This window comes from Vanacampus margaritifer, chromosome 16, assembly GCF_051991255.1.
Source record: "Vanacampus margaritifer isolate UIUO_Vmar chromosome 16, RoL_Vmar_1.0, whole genome shotgun sequence".
NCBI lineage: Eukaryota > Metazoa > Chordata > Actinopteri > Syngnathiformes > Syngnathidae > Vanacampus > Vanacampus margaritifer.
In genome coordinates, this window is record NC_135447.1 from 16,221,982 (window position 1) to 16,241,883 (window position 19,902).

At 39.2% G+C, this 19,902-nt stretch overlaps 1 protein-coding gene across 5 annotated transcripts in view; it reads left to right on the forward strand.

Annotated features, from left to right (window-relative positions):
• The window catches only part of ntm (neurotrimin), a 94,253-nt gene that overhangs the window by 55,653 nt on the left and 18,698 nt on the right, over window positions 1-19,902 (forward strand). For all 5 annotated transcript variants that reach the window (XR_013288508.1, XM_077545725.1, XM_077545724.1 and 2 more), the window contains 3 exons: window positions 7,237-7,469; window positions 8,331-8,456; window positions 14,980-15,108. Coding sequence is in view for 4 of the 5 variants with exons in the window: in XM_077545725.1 (XP_077401851.1) it covers window positions 7,237-7,469; window positions 8,331-8,456; window positions 14,980-15,108 (488 nt within the window). In the remaining variant the exon portion in view is untranslated. The remainder of the gene's footprint in view (window positions 1-7,236; window positions 7,470-8,330; window positions 8,457-14,979; window positions 15,109-19,902) is intronic.

Genomic DNA, 19,902 nt, shown 5'->3' on the forward strand with positions numbered 1-19,902 from the left:
ATTCTGAATTACCCCCACTGTCCCCCCGCCCAGCAAAATAAAATAAAATAATACATTCTACCGGTATGATGTTGGAACTTGTGGTTGAAGTCCTCATTGTATGACCTCAGGATAATTCAACTTCATTGGTTTCCCTTTATTTTGCAATATCAGTAGTGAACACAGAAATGCTGTTCCTCTTTCACTTTCAGCTTAACTCTATTAAGCTTTCACCACAGCGAATCATCCTCTTTCATCTCTCCCTGCACAAGTCTTTTCACATCCATAAATCTCCTCTTTGCCCCCATGCGGGTGTCACAATTTACAGCATCCTTCCACTTCCACTGTCCCCTCCATCACAGTCTGGCCTGCAAACCGTCCAGTTTGTGCTTTCCTTCTGGTGAGAAAGTTTCTGATCCTGTCCATGCTCCACAGCTGTGTCTAATGTCTTTTGGTCATTGGTCACATCTACAAACCATAAAACCCGGCTGGTCTCACTACCGTCTTTTGAATGGTTGATTACAAGTACTTTGCTTTGTAATCTCACGCTTCCACTTACCTCCCTCTTATTTACAGTCCACACAAAGTTTTTGTGCACCAGCTTCCTATTTTCAACACAGATCACAATGTCATCTGAAAACAACATATACTCGTCCACAGCGACTCATGTCTGACTGGATCTTTGACCGCTGTCAACAGACAACCCATAATCCATCTAAAATTCTCCTCATGAGACCTGTGATTTGGTTTTTATGTCAAATTTAATAACTGACCAATTCCTGTTTTTGAGTGCTGCTTATTCCTCTTCAAGGCACTTATCACAGTCACTCTTCCATGGAACACAGCATGTAGTAATGTAGGATTTTGTGTTCCTCAATGGCCAGGACATCCTCTTTCTCCCAATGCCTCTTAACACGCTGCCTACACTGTAAAAACTGAAAAGCTGACTCACCTTGAAAAATTGAGGTAACAATTTGCGCGCATGTTTTTAAGTTCTTTCAACTCAGCCGCCATTGTGTAAATGCCACAAGATTACTTAAGTACAAACAACTGAATTTGTTTTGCACGCTAGAATCTCAAATTGAACCATCTTAATTTTCATTGTGTGATACTACTCCATTTAATCATATAAGCTACTGTAAAAAAAAATTGTGCTGAACCAATTTAATAAATTGAGGTAGCCATTTGTATCTTTTTAAATTATTCCAACTGCGTAAATGCAAAAAAAAAAATCTAGTTAAAACTCAATGCTTTAGTATAGAGAACATGATTTGTTTTGTATTCTACAAGCTTAATTAAATTGCACCAGCATAATCTTAACTATGCAAAAACTACTCAATTTAGGCACTTGTTTTTTCTCTTCAATTCTACTTGAACCATTCATCTAACGATAACATACAATCAAGAACTGGAGGTTCTTTATCTTGGTCAAATACATTTTGGGACGTGGTTACAAGGGTTAGGGATCGGACCCACAAACTCTGCACTTCACTACAAGCACAAGCACTAGATTAAAAACAAAACAACAACAATAAATTAACCAAATTATGATATTTGAAGTATCGGACCAAGCCAGCGATATACAGGGACAATGCTGGTTCTGGCAGGGCCACCACAATTTGGTTTCTGGCCACCACCCGTAAATGCATAACGTAGAACCCTGAATTATTTTCAGTTTTGTGACGATATTACTTGGAAAAAAACTCCATATTTCTTATCAAAGGGTTGGGCTACCTGGAAAATTGTCAGGCTACTTTCCCATGTTAGGAGCCCGGCTGGCTGGCTAAATCTGAAGTTATACACTATGAAAACTACAACACAAAATTTAGCCTTGACTTTATGTAGCTAGGTGTAATGATTCTGATGTCATTATTAAGACAAAGTCAACCTAAAAGGATAAACCTAATCAATTATTCAAGTTAGTTGTCATTCCAAAGATGAGCTGTGGTTATGAACCAATGTCCGAAAATGTAATAGCCTAGATAAAGGTGGTCAAAATTAATTTCCGCCACAAGCTAGCCAAGCTCATCACCCTTAGAGCTGGCAGTTTTGACATCTGGGTGGGGGCTGGGTGGGTAGCGTATCACAACAGCCCCTGTCTACTTATAGGAGCAAGCTGAGCTAGAGCAGACATTTAATTGGAAAATGTGGCCTATCTGATGCGGGAAGATCCCTAGGATCTTTCAGAAGGAGCATGAGAATGACATACAGTATGTAACCTTGCCTTATTGGGCGTTGGGGCAGGGTACCTTGAAGAAAATGCAGTAAAATCTGCAGCTCCTTAAAGCATAAATCACACTGTAATCTTAGGGGTCAACCCTGTTATTTTAACATAAAATTTCTGACAAAATAATCTGTGAAAATGCTTGACAATTTCAAAACACGACTGTATCTCTACTTGTCTTTTAGCAGGGAAATTAGTGGTCTAAAAATACGTTTTTGACCTGCCATTACATTCATACCTGTGAGATGCAATGGACTTACACAGTATGTTTCCCTTCTCTTCATATCAGACTTACCAGTAGATGAGCTTTTCATATAAAGAAAACGGATTGAAGGAAAATAGGAACCAAAGAGAAACCACATTCCTAAAATGAAGTTACCAATGCATTTTAGAATTATGTTTCTGATTTGGTTGCTGAAGTTATCTATATCTACCATTTCTCTGTGGTCGTACTACAAATAAGTACAGGTTTAATTTCGAGATTGGAACCAAGGCATTAACGCTAAACCGCCAAATTCAAACTGACACTAGCCGTGTTGGCGTGTTCAGTTTTATATCTGGACCCACATGATCTGGGTCATACAGGGCGCTTCTATTTTAAATGATGCGGCATTACATGCTTTTCAGTAGTGACAAAATGCCTTCCCATGTGACCTCACTCAGCCAATTAATTCTGAATTTCAGGCAGTATCCAGCAAAAATAAACAACATAAATAAATATGGCTCTAGTGAAAATACTGAGTGGCTAGAACTGGGGAAACACTAACCACTAAAACTAGTGGCTCAGAAGCAAAAAAGAAAAGAAAAAGAAAAAACAATAGTGTAAAGGCCTGATTGTAACAATAAAACAATCAAGTTTTAGTAAATTAAATAAGTGGGAAATTCACATATGATGTCTCTCAATTAGTTATTACTTTAGAACGGTTTATTTCCATCCATCCATCTTCTAATGCCTTTTTTTTCTTTTACTTAAAGGAGGGACTATGTGACCAGCATGGCCCATTTTCACAAACGAACAAAAACTCTATGTATTTTTTGTAGGAAACTAACTCATTCACTCCCAGACATTTTCACTGAAGCAAGCCCCTTAGCTCCCGGCTGTTTTACTGGATTTTGACTGATTTTGCAAGGCCCACAGAATATTGTATTCTATTGCTTTAAAAACATGTAACCTACCAAAAGAAAGAATAGAGTCTCTTTTTTCATCAGGAAAAAAGTACATTTGTATCTGTTTCCGTTTTGCAGCAATTAGTATAGGTATGTTTCGACATTATTCACAAACCTTATGAAAACACTGGGAAAATTTTTATTCTCATGCCATGATCTGTTTTTCTTTTACAATAATAATAAATGATGCTTTTGCGTTGCAAAAGAAAAACACCATCCGGGATAACATAGTGGCACTAGGCTGCTTGTTGGCCGGTGGGGATGTCAGGTTGCATTAAGCCCCAGCGGACTGGTGTGGAGCTCTGGCTTTGCCCCTTTCACAGCGTTTGTTGGCTGGCAACGACAGCTGAGACGTCGTGTTGCATAAAAAGCACGTGAGGCAGACGTGCTCGCTGCAGTTTTTACGTGAAGTGATCAATTGTTGACCATTTCAGCTGCCATGACCAGGCAGAATTCTGGACAGCTCTAAAACCTTGAAAATGTCTTCCAATCCTAGTTTTGAAGGCTTTTTTAAATGGAATTTTGGATTTTCATCTAATAATTTGATGAAATTGATGTTCAGTCACAATTTTTGCTATCTTGATTTTTCCAAACAATAGTGGGGTTTCCGTCCACCCATTTGTATTCGAATTTTCAAGAAATGCAAAAATAAAACTGAATGGAAACGCTAAAAATAAAAAATTTTAAAAAAAGGCCCAACATTCGCAAAAATGTTTTTACTCTTAGAAGGGGTGGGTGGATTTTGAAGCGTATTGAAAAAAGGAAAATGCGAAATTTGGCTATGGAAACAGGTTTTGCAAATAAACGCTGACCAGACCGGATACACATCGCAGTTTTGACCGGATATTATGTCACACGTACGTTTGTAGTCCCAAAGCAATGTCAGACGATAAAGTAAGGTATGTTCGGGACGACGACGAAACTGAAATCTTTTTAGAATTAATTACAGAAGCGAATATTAATGCAATTTTAAATGGAAAACAGCAAAGAAATGCTACAGTTTATCAAGTATTACAAAAGCAAACTCATACGACGTCATCGCACGACGCAGTCACTTCCTGTTTTTCTTCTTCTTCTTTCAATTACTAGTGGATCACATCTCTAATGGTGTATACCACCACCTACAGCAGCAGAGTCCCCTTTCAATTTTCTCAAAAGAAGAACAGATGGAAACAAACATAAGTCGCATGTCTGTTTTGTGAATTTTTAGTAAATTCACTTAAAAAAAATTTAACAATTGGATGGAAACCCGACTAATGATGCGACTTTCAGGTGGAGCAGGTTTGAACAACTTTTTACAAACAAAGTACTTTAATTGACTCTTCACTGACTGATGTTGTGCATTTGAGTTCTTTCTGTTGACACCGTTTTGTATGAGAAGTACTGAGGGACGATTTAGGCCGGTGTTGGCCAACCCAACAAGCGGAAAAAGCAGAAACACAACAATTGAATGGCAACATTACCACAGCAACAGTACCTAACAATGTTTAATCACAATATTAGGTTACACCTTGACATCTCTTGCTATGAGGTGGTTGATCTCGAATACCTCCCTCGACAGCTGACCATGGATTGACTGAAAAGTTCTGTCGAGTTTGTCAGGGTTTTGGCATCCCCAACGGCATCCTGGAGGGGCATTTGGATGAAACCTCCTTTTTGGTCCACCTCATCGTGCCATTTGAGGTTGCCTTCTCATTGTCCACGCTGAATTTGCTCTTGCTCGTGGGGCATATACACTGATGATGGGAGGTGTTTGGACTGGTTGTGTTGGTGGTGGAGCAGATAGTGGAGCTGTAGATGATATGATTGTTGGTACAAGTGCCTCCACACATCCATCTATGAGCTTGAATTGTCTGATTTTGTCAGTTCCCCGAGCTTCTTCTACGAGTTATTTTTTCTTTGAATGCCTCTATTCTTCCTTCTTTATTTCTCTATGCCGTGCATCGCATCACTTCGGTGTCAGTCCCACAATGTAAATCTGTAAGTCTGCCTCTTACTGGAACTGGCATGGCTTCAACTACTACTGTTCCGAATCGTGTGATCATTAAAGGGCTGTTGTCGACCTCTTCCTCAGATTTTTGCTTCCACTTTTTTATATGGCAGCAGGATTCTCTGCGTTAGTATGAGTCTTCCTCTTTAGAGCCTTGGGATCAGTCATGATCGGATACTCAGTTTTGCAGGGTCCCACAGAAGTCGCTCCAGCATGGTGTGAATTCAACTCCCAGAACTTTTCATCCATTGCTCCCCACAGCCAGATCCCAGTAACCAACCCCAAGCTCATCCATCCTTCAACGGTTGGTGGTTCGTGGCCACATAGTGGGGCGAGCTGTGTGCCGGTAGTTCCCCGTATTCATCTTCAGAGCCTTGGGATCAGTCATGATCGGATACTCAGTTTTGCAGGGTCTCACACAAATCGCTCCCACATGGTGTGAATTCACATCCCAGAACTTTTCATCCATTGCTCCCCACAGCCAGTTCTCAGTAACCAACCCCAAGCCCATCCATCCTTCAACTCCAACCGTTTTGCAGACAGAGAAAATACAGTAGATGAACAGAAGATGCGATAGCCATGACTAGGGGTGCAGCGTGCAGAGAAGACGGTCAAACTTGTCTATCGAGAGGAAGTAAAAGTCGTAGCGAGGTTTCTGTAGGTGAACCTGCGGAAGGATCATTACTGGAAGAGAGTGCCCACTCGGACGGGGCTTTATGCCGCGTCAAACGAGGCAGAGGGTGCAGCCGTGGATGGTGGGGCTCGTGGGAGCTTCAAAGCCCAAAGCTGTGCGGTCGAAGAGGAGGCTGGCGGTCGGTTGGTGGCGACATAGTGGGGCAAGCGGTGTGCCGGTGGTTCCCTTGCCCCCTCGCCTCGCTCTGTTCCGCCTCGGTTCGCCCTCTCCTTTCTCCCCACGTCCACTCAACCTGGTCCAGGTCTGGCCGTGGCCGGTGCGGGGACGTGTGGAAGGAGCTATGAACTATGCCGCATGGTACATTTTGCGCCGCACGTGAGTTTAAACTGACAAACTGTGGTGAGCAGGAAAAAAACGGTGTTGTTGAACGGCTGCGATTATATAATCCTAACGTTTAAAAACCACGGTTAGTCGTAAAACTGGTTAATTTTGTCTAGAATTAATGTGGTAACTTCATTATTTTTCATGTACAATTAATACCTTTAAAAAATATTTTTCTACTTGCTGTCGACTGAAGATAACACCTGTGCTGAGGAAGTAGGTGACGACCAATCATGGCTAAACCCAGAAAACAGGTGAGCCGTGATTGGTCGTTTTAAAGGTATTAATTGTACATGAAAAATATTTAAATTATCAAATTCAAATTAATTAATTAATTCTGAACAAAATTTTAACTTTTCACTGCTGAAAATGACTCAAGTATACCTTTAATAACTCGGGAGGTTGTTCCATAGTATTAAGAAGTTTGTGGTTTTCATGCAGTTATAGGAAAAAAATAGATTGATATTGCTGCTGATAAAAAGTGTAAAATATTTCCTTCAAAACAGAATCAAAACATTGGTCACGTGATTGAGAACACACAGGTTTGTTCTGAAATTCTGAGTGTTTAATAGTCTTTGGGATCTTTGCTTACTTGTTTTGTGATGCTTTTTAAACATGATTTGTAGAAGAGGAGAAATATTCAGTGTTTAATTCTCAACCAATAACTGCCGCAGTTGATGTCTCTCATTAATTTTTTTCTCTGTAATTAAATAATTTCCCACAAAGGCAAACATTTAAAATTATGGAAGGCGTAATAAAATGTTTCAGGGGGTATTTGTAATTTATTTCCCTCTGTTAAAAGTGTCTGCTGTAAGAAATGTGTTTACGCTAAAACTGAATTATATTTTTCATCTTCAATAGGTGTGCACAGGGGGAAATTGTCACACACACAGCATGGCTAAATCGGTCAAGTATACTATATGCCGGAGATGAAAAATGGTCTGTGGATCCAAGGGTAAGTCTGGTGACACTTAATCAAGAGGAGTTTACCATCAAGATTGAAAACGTGGAAATGACAGATGAGGGGCAGTACGTCTGTGCCGTCCAGACCAGCAGGCGACCTACAACCAGTGTAGTGCACCTCCTTGTTCAAGGTAACAAAAGAGCTCATGACACCAAAAAAATGGTGTCAATCACAACTATCCCTTTATCCCCATATTAACCCCTAGGTGTTATTGTGACCATTTTTTGGCTTTTTGTTGGTTCTGACCAAGTCATTTCAAAATAAAATACTGCCCACGGGTTAAGCATGCACTACAACTAAACACATTGAATAGCTTACTTACACACTATCATTGATCCTGGCTTTTGACACAGCCTGAAAAAAAAGAAAAAAGTTAAATTTGGTATTTTTGTTCTTCAAAAGACTTAAAGGCCTTTCTCAAGGTTAGGTGATAGTCTTTAAAGATATGAAGGAATTGTTGATAACCTACCACAGTTGTCAAGTCCGGTCCTTGAGGGCCGGAGTCCTGCATGTTTTTGAAGTTGCACACACATCATACAATAGTGTTTCATTGTTATGCTGATGACACTCAGTTATACATTTTTCAGTAAAATCCACAGATTTTAGCAATGCGTTGGTATATATATATACACACACACACACACACACACACATATATATATATATATATATATATATATATATATATATATATATATATATATGTGTGAAATGACTCAGCATGGAGTCAGTCTTCCTTTCTCTGTCCTTTATCCAAGTATACAACATAGTCTCCTTGAACATGACAATATGAAATGATTTGTTAAATTGGTCAAAAATCAGCATGTTAGCTACTTTTACATTTGCACAAGCACACGCAGCAGGGGGTGGACAATAGTATTTCACATTTCTGTAGTGGAAAATACATAACTACAGTGCACATCTTAAGTCCTATACTGCATTTACCTGTCAAATGCTTAATTACACTTTACTTTGTAATTTTCTCTCACAGTACCACCAAAAATCATCAATCTATCAAGAGACATTGTGGTTAATGAAGGTTCCAATGTCACCGTGCTGTGCCAAGCCAGCGGCAAACCAGAGCCTTTTATTAGCTGGAAACTCATCTCATCTTCAGGTAAACTGCACAGATTTGACTTTTTTAATGTTGTTATCATGTTGTCTTATTTCCGAATTACCCCCTTCTGTTGTGTTTTTCATTCACTTTTCTTCCCTTTGAGCAACTGCTTTCTCACTTGCTCTTCTGTTTATTACTACATTTTAGAACTTGCTTGACCTTGGGTGCTTTTTCCAGTTCATTGCTGCCCATCATTACCTTCTTCCGGATTATCATCACAACATAATTGTTGGTCAGAATATCAACTGGCCCTAGTCTAATTGGCCTAATTAATTTGCATAATTGGATGGATGTAAATAGCAGGGATAATGCAGAGAGCTCTGCATAATATGGTGCGTAATCTGTTAGGCATAGTTATGAGGAACAAGTACGTACAAAATCATTTTATTATGTTTTCTCAATGCCATTTATTCTGGTTTTCAATTGCAAAAAGAGACAAAAGTCTCGTGTGCACTTTGGAGTCCGGCATAAGGACCCTTTCCCCTCTATGCAAGAACTTGAGCTCCCCAGTCACGTAGTTACTGAATTCTGCATGAATCCCCACAGCAACATAACCTTGTCTGCAAGATGAATTCTCGCGGGATTTGTGAGTTCACAAACTCCCTAGAAGCCATCTTGTACCGAGCTCGCCGATTTTCACTGACGCTTCATGCATTTTTAACTGGTAAAGATGTTGGTGCTTTTCCTTTTTTTTTTTACCATGATTGGTCAAAACAAAAATTTGATAGATGTGCACAAGTTACCCAATCAGCTTGAAGTATTGTACTGAATGTCCCGCCTTTCCAAACCAAATCACACTGGAGCTGTCCCAGGTTAAAATTGTGGAGAACTCCTTAGAGTGATTCACATTAACCATCTGGCTTTTAAGTCCTTGCTCAGTTCGTGTATTTTTTTGAGGCTCCGCGTCACACAGCATTTGCTGAAAATGTGGGCATCCGTCAACGACAGAGACAGGACTGCCCACCTCTGGCTAAATGGCTAACACTGTAGTTAAATGAAAATCAAGAGTCCATAGTCCACTATGAACCATAACACTGCTCTCTGTATATGAGTGTGCAGTAGAAGTGATTAAAAAAGTCCAACTCCGGGAGCTTATGAAGCGAATGTTGATTTCTCGTCAGGGTTCATTCAATGTTATAAACATTCGCAAAACGTTTGCTAGACATTAGTGAACACTTTTAATGGTTTTTAGTTTTTCTGGTCGCAAATAGATTTTCAACATGGCAAACATTTGCAACCTTGGACGAACCCTGATTAGAATCAACATTCGCTACTTTCGCAAATGTTTACCCCCTCAATGGGATACAGGCTTTAGCTCACTTGCTAGCTGGTGGCTAGCATCTCTTGTTGCAGTGTGGAAAGTCTTGCAATGGCCCTGTGGGATACTGTATATTCCGGCTACTGGTGAATTAAGTGGATATATTTTCATGGCTCAAATGTTTATGGATATGTAGGCATAAGAATGATTTTAGACATAGTGGTATGTGACTGACAGCTGTGAGTTGAGCAGGTCACGCTTGCCGGTATTGACACACACAGCATTACAGAGTGGAGAGAATGGCCTTTTTTTCCCCATCGCTGGCAGGGCTCTTTTCACTTCACGGGGACTTTATCTCATTCAATGCCAGCTATTTGACAATGTCTCTTGTGTGGGCATGTTGGTCTCTACTCCATCAAGTCAAGTCAAATTGATCTATATTGCTTCGCCACCGTTCTTTTCGGTGCATTTTGGCCGCCACTAGGCCTGTTTTTATTCAGCCATGTTTACCCTTGTGAATGTTAATATGAATAAAATAAAGATTAAAGCAATATGTTCTGTATCCCTCTGTGTTGTGCCTTTCCTTTGTCTTCTAACAGATTTTTGAGTCGGTATTGAGGCATTGTCAGCTTTTAAATCTCATTTATAAATGTTTTACTAGACATAGATTGTGCTCTCTTCAGATTAGCTCACAAACTACTTCAATTGATGAATTAATGTGTTAATAAGTGTTTATAGGCCATCTATTGGAAAAGAAATGTGTAAGTTTTTATAAAACATCTACTAACACACTAAATGTGACATTACATGTCTGACTAGTTGTGTGTACGTGCATGCATACATGCATATCCAAATAGTTTGTTAATACAGAAATTTACATACACCTTCTAAAATGATCTTGAAAAACTAGCTGCTTAATAAATAATGCAATACATAATCTAGAAATGCTGAATCCATAATTTATAAAGTATGAAAAAGCAATCATTGAGCACATTATAGATGAGGTTATTAACGATGGGTAAAACATTTATGATTGTGTTTATTAACTACATACTAATGATTATTCATGTCAGAAACATGCTTTATAAATGATTAACTCACTATTAACTAATGCCTAACTGATGCTTAATAGTGTGTACTAATAAAGTGTTACCTACAATCCTTGATCCTTAACCTGTTTTCACAAACTAGGGTCAATTTTATTTGTGTCAGAAATCTTTATTAACAGTTATGCTCTATTTTGATGTATGTTTTTTATATATAATGTACTGTTTGATATGTACTGTACAGTTTGCATTTTTTTTGTAACATAATTACTTCATGTAACTTGATTGATTCATATAAGCAGGTTCATTACTAGACTTCTGCAGAACTTGCTGATGAGCACATTATTTGAATCAGGTGTGTTGGAGAAGGGAAACATCTAAAACATGCAGGATAGTGGCCCTCAAGGACCATATTTGAACACTCCTGGTCAACAGTCTACAGTATAAGCCTCTCTGGCATAGCACTCCTCAGGTTGATCTCTTCACCTTTTCTCTGTCTACAACTTCAAGTCTTACACGTCCCCATTAAGCCATGAAGTTCCCCATTGTTTGGTACTCGGCCCTCTTCTGCTCACAATCTACATGCTCCCCTCCATCATTCGCCTCCATGGACTGCATTTTCACTACTACCATGACAATTGTCAACTGTACATCTTCCCCAAATCTATCTCCCGTAGCATTCTCTCCACCATTACCAATTGCCTCTCTGGTAGCAAAATATGGATGGACGAAAAAAAAGAAAAGTTGTACTTAACAATAAAACTGAACTCCTCATCACTAGACCAAAATATCTCCTTCCCTCTAGTCCACGATTCACCAATACCGGTCCTCGAGGTCCTTAGTCCTGCAGGTTTTAGATGTTTCCGCCTACCAACACACCTGATACTAAAGATCAGGATTGTTATCATTCATGCTGATGAGCTGATTATATGAATCAAGTGTGCTAGTGGTTGGAAACATGTAAAACCTGCAGGACTCCAGACCTCGAGGACCAAAATTGGTGAACCCTGCTCTGGTCTATATACAAAATTTTTCCCTCCTTATTGATGGTCACATTGTCGTCCCATCGCCCTCTGTTCGCAACCATAGCATCTTAAAAGTGTATTCAAAGATCTTTTGTCGCTGCGTCTCCCGGGTGGATAATCCAAACCAGGGGTGTCAAACATACGGCCCTTTTGTAAAGTAAAAAAATCTAATAATGTTGGACCAATTAATAAACCGGCCGCAATCAAAACATATACATTTGTAGTTTCACAAGCAATCCTAAGATGAGCAATGCAACTTGTACAAGGACCTGCCTTGGATGTCATTATTTTACACACAACCTAAAGTTTGTCTAAAAAAAATTTTTTTTTAAAAATCATAGACCGACATAAATGTGTTAAATACGACACATTCAATTACTGATAACATAAACACATATTGCAAGGATTAACGTCCTTATAATGTCATTAACTGAACCACAGAATGCATTCTGGGAGCTATATATATGCAAAACAGGTCTGGAACCCATACTGGCAAAGTGTTGCCGCGTTTGCATTTGTCTTATTTTTGGGAACTTTATAATTACAATTGAGTCCCATAATTTAGGGTTGGCCCACAAATAGTGCAAATCTGTGTATAATTAACGGCAATTGTTTTTAAGTTATATAACATGACATTACCGATCCAGGCCACTTAGTAATATATTTTCCTCCATACGGCCCCTGAGCTAATATGAGTTTGACACAAATGTTCTAAATGATTGGTTCTCGTTCACGTCAATCAATCTGCCATAACAACATTGTGCATGCTCGTTCCTAGCTGCCCATGCGAACTTCGAGTGTTTGTAGCATGTAGCCGCTGAGCTTCGGATTCAGTCATCCATCTTTGTAGCTCCACTGATCTCACCGCATACTTTGAAAATGGCTGAGGCTGAGCCGCAAGAGGACATCCGTCTATGAAGCGAGACCGGCTGCAGAAACTGATGAAGATGAGCTAGTTTGATATATCAAATGTTGGGATTTACTTGAATAAAAATCTAGTAAAGTTTTCCTCCTTGCATAATGTACTTCGAATTTCTGAGTGCAAACCTTTAACTAGGTTTTTTCCAAGGTAATATCACTCCCCATTTTGAGTGTAGGCTTTTCCCCCAGACAAGCAGGAGAGCTGGTAGGATGGTCTTCTTCATGCGCATTTTTAAAAAGTGACAAACAGACATTTGGCTTCTACTTTTCGAGAAGATCCTTGAATACACCTTTAATGGATGCCACCCTCTCATACTAATTGTATATTAATCACATCACTGGCCGGGGTTTATGCAAATGGGAGATATTTTTCCGCATTTTGCCCCCGTCATCCACACGTCCCCAGGGATTTGTTTTTCAATAAAAAACGAATGTTTCTTAAAAAAAAAAAAAATCTGGACGATGTGGAGATTTGCGGATTCCTCCGGATTTGCGTGCAGACAGTCGTAAACGGAGATTTACGTCCTCGCTCTACATACGTCACTCACATATCGCAAGTGGTTCTCGCTTTTGTTTGATGCAAAATGACATGGCTCCACGTTGGACAAGATCAAAATACTGGGCAAGGGAGCAGAGTTGTCCAGGTTGTTTATTTCTATGCCAGAAGACATCGTGATGGTGGTGGGAGAGACACCTCATATTTGTTCACACAAATCCAAGTATAATTGAACGACTCTTTCAAATCTTCTCATAGCCTTTGTTTTGTGGTAGGACAGCCATCTCTCTCCTCACATTGGGTAACTCTTTAGATGTCTTGTATGACACTTATTGCATTGACTTGTAAATGTGAAGAACAGGGGTAGGCCACCCTGGTCCTTAAGAGCCGCAGTCCTGCGTGTTTTAGATGTCTCCCTCCTCCAACATAGTTGATTTAAATGATCAGCTCATCAGCAATCTCTGGAGAAGCCTGATAATGATCCTCACCTTTGTTGGAGCAGGGAGACATCTAAAACACGCAAGACTGCGGCTCTCGAGGACCAGAGTTGCCTACCCCTGGTGTAGAGGAAGCTTTCAGGACCTGGGGGAAGATCACAGGGGTTTTAGGAAAAAGGGGATGTATTTAAAAAGTGACTAGGAAGTCTCTATTCTGCGATACATGATTATGTCAGGACAGTGGACTCCTGCGATCTTGCCCCAAGTCCAAAAACTTCTAACTACATAAGCTTCGCTTTTTGTGTATGGTTTTCATTTATTAAATAGTAGATTTTTTAAAAGCACCGCATGTCTTTTTTATTTTGTATTATCTTTGTTTTTCCTATCACTGACCCTGATTGTCTTTTTACTTCTATTTCTTTATTATCTAAAAATTTATAGATAAACGTCGTGTACATAGTCTTGTCCATGCTTGTGTGACGTATTGTGGAAGTGACATCAAGAGATCAACAGTATTTGGCTAAATAGTGCCATTTAGACAGACCAGACCTCAGATTTACCCATTCACGTCTTCATTACATGCAGACTTGGCTTTTGCAAGAGCCTCCGCCTTGGACTTCCCTCCATTCATCACCAAAAAACGCAATATATTGAGAACCCCACTGTCCGCCTTCTCACCCATACCGGCTCCAGAGAACATATCAACCCCCATCCTCCCAAAGCTTCCCTGGCTCCCTATCCAAACTCCTCGCTCCATAACCTGGCCAGTTGCTACCGCACAAAGCACCATTTTCAAGCTGTCAACTATCATAAATACTGGCAGAAGGCCTTAAGGTCCGGTAATCTATTTGTTTTTATTTACATGGAGCACCATTTTGTCTGTTACACTTTGGTAAATGATATGATAAAATGTCTTATCTCAAATACAGCCTTGTTGAATTTGCAAGCATGCCAAAAACAGACGAATAGTAATGTGACTTATGACAGCTGAATGTAGGCTCAACCAAACACTCATCACAAAATGGTGTCATATCTTTAATAAAATATAAAGAACTGAGAGAAACAAGTGAGGATTCAGTTAAAGACAAAAAGACGACTATTTTAATGTTAATATTGATATTTTAAGTACCTGTTGGAGTTGTTCTTTTTAGTGACAGTTTTTAAACTAAAATATGACCTAATTGCTGTTGGCAAGCTGTCGTCCCCAGCTTTTATCGCAGCTGTTACCTCCCCAGTGAATATGAAAGGGCACAAAACATAAAAATGACAACTGGTGCAACAGCTGTTTTCTTGTCACACTTTTGAACAACTGTCCCTTGTCTCACACACCTGATGTATAGGGGACCTGGCAACGGACGACGAATACCTGGAAATTCCATCTATCACCAGACACAGAGCAGGAACGTATGAATGCACAGCTGTCAACGACATCGACACAGATACCCAAACTATAGACATCACCGTTAACTGTGAGTCCACTGTTTTATTGTTCAAATGCTGGTACATGTTTCTGCCATTTGCCACAAGTTATTACCATCTGCTCTTTGATTTTAGTTTTAAGAAATCTTAGAAACAACATTTAAGCGTAGTGGTAGTAAATCACAAGTCTCAACCTTCAGCTTTTTTCGTCGGTCCGTTACTGATGGACGGCCGTTTTGCTTGGCAAAATTCTGAATTGAATTAAGAATAACCCCGAAACTCCAATTTAATTCTTGAATTTGAATTTGAATTGGAGGTGGCAAACAGAATTGCAATTCAAATTTTTCCAAGTGTTACTTTTTTCACACTTAACCAGTGTTACTCAAACACTGTATTGTGTTAAAAATCTACAGTGGTAAACACTGAGTAGTGTTGAAGGTACTCTACACTTGTGTCAGTGTTAAAAACAACAAAATCTCCCCAACAACAACTTGATGTATAGCTATTGAAATAAAACACTCTTAATGAAACGGTTCCTGTCGAATGCGCCCTGCATAATTGGGAAGTTTCTCCTTCCCTGGAAATGAGGGTGTTTTTGTGTGCCAACAAGGCCACGACCCAGGATGCAGAAATCAGGTGCAAAAAAAAATATTTTGCCCAAAGTATCAACACAAAATCAGTTTTCTCAGGGAAGAACTCAAGAGAACAAAGTAGCAACAGAAAATCTTCTCACTCAGGGAGATACTCGTGTAACTGGAAATTTAACACTGACCGATTTGCTGTGTAGTAATTGTTTTTATTAACTTTAAAGCTAGCACAGATAAATAAAAAAAGATATTAAAAAAGAAAACAATTGATATTGTGTGATATGATGGTTTGAATTGTTGCCCATTAGATGCAACAACATGCCAATTCATGGATGATAGGGTTGGGGTGGGTTGGGCGAACGGCAAAAAGTAACTGCTGGATGTCGATGAACCACCCATGCCCGTAAACTAATAGGTTTTGACGCATGTCGTCTGTGTTCTGCACCTGCCCCCTACCCATTTTGTTGTCAATACGTCCCACAGGCAGGGGTGGGGTGGGTGAAGGTGGTGGGGGGGATGCAACTGGCCTAAAAATGTACCGGCCCTTCTGTACACACCCGAAATTCCCGATGGCCACCCCACCTCTAACAACAAAGACATTATTTCACATCATTACTTTGAAATAAACATATTTTAAGTTTTCTAACAACCTATTCCTGTTTTTTGGGGTCCAAAGTTTCTTTTTTTTAATATATATCTTTCTTCTTATTTGAGATATCAAGTTCATATTTAATGTAATCCTCACCCAATGTATTGGTAACAAATGGGGCGGCTTGAAATGTAATTAGTTAGTAGTAGATAGTGGTTTCTCATATAATTATAGAACATCTTTTGGGGTCCAATGGACCCCAATTTTCAAAATCGGTTTTTGAAAATATAATTGACCTAGGAATGCCCTAAGAATGTGTCTTGGGAAACAGCCTGATGCAGCTAGGGAGGTCAGTCAAGGAAAACATGTAGTTCATGATATGATTCGTCAATGGTACCGATCAGGTCTCAATATAGGAAACTTTGCCAGACTGCCAAGTACGGTGTCGTGCATCCAGGAGGAGGCAATTCCTTGTGGAGCTCAAAATAAGCCTTGTTGAAAAATAAATCAGGAGAGTCCAAAAGCTAGGACTACTATGCAAACACTCTAAAGCTGTTCTTCGCACACTTGGCTATATGAAACCTCATGAGGAGACATATAGGGGGCAGCCTGCTGAAAAAAAGGTTTTGTTCCCAAGATCAAGACGGTTCCTAGCATGCTTTGCTTGAGGGTAGTGCCCCACACCTGCGTGGACTTTTTGGTGCTGAGGCTCGCCATATGCAGGTAGCACCGCCGCAACGCCTGCCTCTGCTCGACGCGGACCACACGCGGACATAGCAGATGTCTGTCTTCACCCACCCATTTGAATCATGTTATAAGGTGTGTGACTTTACCATCGTTACATTATATTATTTATACCATATTTATAATTTCATGGGTAACGATAAAACTGCAAAACCGCGATGGATGCAGTCTACATTGAGTTTGCTACCGAGTCCCAATTATTCTCTTCATTGTCGTTCATGCCGTCTTCCAATTGTCTTTTTTTGCGAGATTTCACTCCAAATTGGGATCGAATTCATCGCGCTACGTACACATGCACGTTCTTTAAAAAAAACTGCACAAGGATCCAAAATAACACTAATACAATTATTTAATTTCTGTTCTTGTAAAACTGCTTGATTTTGTTCTTTATGTTTTTTGCTTGTTACTTTGTTATTTATAATATTAATTTATGGTATTATTTATACTTTATTTTTATTTTTTTTACTCCATCCTCTCTGGCTCATGTGTTTTAAATGCATTATGTTGTATTATGTGTCAGAAAATCTGACTATAGTAAAACATCATGAATCTGACTTTGATTTTATTTAATGAAAAATGACTGTTAAAGTGAATGTTATTTTTTTTTAATTATCATTTTATTATGAAATAAATTAACATTTATTCCCACAAATAATTGAACAAAAGTACCGAAAATTGGTATTGTTCAGTACCGATATCGATACCCCAGCACCGACAATTGGAACCAAACCGGTTCAAATGCGCAAGGTACCCATCCCTACTAGAATGCAGCACATGATGTTTTTTCAACATCCATCCACGGTTCGATAAATGTGGCAAAGACGTTCGCAATTTCGCAAACAGTTTTTCTTGACGCTATAAAATATTGAACATTAAATCTCGCCATCCTTACCCCACCCCCCCTTCTCCCCTTTTTTATATTAACGGCCAAAATGTTGGTCCTATTTCTCACCTTTTTCACTCCTGACCCGTTTTAATGCCTGATTTTGTTCTGTACAGCATAATCAAACAAGTGTTCACATTTTGTGGAAAATTTAAATAATTTGTTTTTCCTTAATTAACAAATAGCCTACAATGTTTTTAAGTGAATAGCTAACCCCGAGCATGAGGTTTCCTAACTCAAGTGGGGAATTTCATGCAAAATGTCTCCTCACCAGCAGCAGACATCAATATATTCAAACAGATCCAATGTAACGCACTAAAACATAGCCAAATACACTCAGGGTCCATTGGACGCCCAAACATGTGCAATGTAGTTATTTTTTCTAATAGCAGGAATAGGGTTAAGGAATTGTATACTTAATGTTAGCCTCTGTGCTATGCTGGTTGATGCATTTCAAGATGCTGATTATTGCACATTACACAGCATGATTATTGCACATTGGTACGTTAGGTTGGTCACTCTGAAATGTGCAGTTTTGCTTTATTGTCGGGTCTGGTGGGTCACAAAGCCAGTCAGTATCTGATGGGACCACCAATTGCTTCACACAGTACAACACATCTCTTATGTCTGGTGTCATTTTACTTACATATGAATGAACTTGTCAGTACTGTAAATATGACATTTCCTTTAAATATCTTCCTCCAGTAAAAGATGATTTAATACATATCTCAATATATTTCCAATTGGAATGATTTGATTCAGTTTCATTCAATACAGTCACATATTTTTGTTTTAAAAATGTTTCTGAGGATGTAACGATAACGGCAATATCGTGATATCGCAATATTAAAACTGCCACAATATATCGTCGTCGTCATGTCACAATATTAAAAGCAGAACATCTGTTAAAAAAGTCGGCCATTTGTGCAGTTCTCGCACCCTCTGGCGGCTAGTTTTTTAGTGCAGTTTAATTTTAACAAGGCTTTTTTTTTTCCTGAGAAAGCTGAGTATTCATTCAGTAATCTTACCGATTCGACATGTCATCATAATTGCTCTCGCTCTCTTTTTTTCTCTTTTTCTTTTTTTTGTATGTGCGTGAGTATGTGCATGTGCGGGTGTGTGTGTGCATATGTGCGTGTGTGTGAGTGTGTGCTCATTAATTCACCTATTTAAAAAAAACTATGAAAAATCCCATACCGTTCACCTAAACCGAATACTTCAGAATCCAGCTAGAGTCGTGAAGTCAGGAGACCCAAGGAAGGATCAAAGAAAACAAAGAAAAGTGAAATCCAGCACCAACCAGTCATCACCTACTACCCCCCCGTGTTACCAACCTCAATATTTCACCAACCCCAGAAACATCTAAATTCCAACAAATTAGGGAGACCTCGAGAGACCAAAGGAAAGACTGAGGAAAGGAAGGAAGGATAGATGAAGCAGAGTGAGATCCACAGACATCAGCCTCCACAAGACATTTTTGGGCCCTTTTATGTTTAAAACCCATGCTAATAGTCAGATGAAGGGGAACTTAATATGCTTGTGAACAGAGTCAATATGTGTACGAACTTAATGTGTGCCTGCATTAGCAACTTAGTGCCTCAATATATATATCATATTTATATATATTTTTTTACAATATTGTGACCTATTTTTTATATCGCCAACCTTCCCACAATATTGTGCTAATTATCGTATTGTGACCTTCATATCGTGATAATATTGTATTGTGATTTTTGGATATCGTTACATCCCTATATACAGTATATAATATAGTCTGTTAGCAGGGTTTCCCCCAGAAGACTAAGCTAAGCCCGGTAGACAATATTCCACCCGGGGGGTTGTGGGGGCTCTTTGACCAACCGACATCCAGTGGCTACTATCGTTGCGCACCAGGCTTGGATTTTTAAATTTTTTTTAATTTTTGCAGAGCAGTTTTGCCAATCAATAACTTGATTTGAGCAGCAAATTTCTAATTTTGTGGAGCATTTTTTTATTGTTATTATTTATTCATTTTGCAGCCGGTTAATTGCAGGGATGTAAA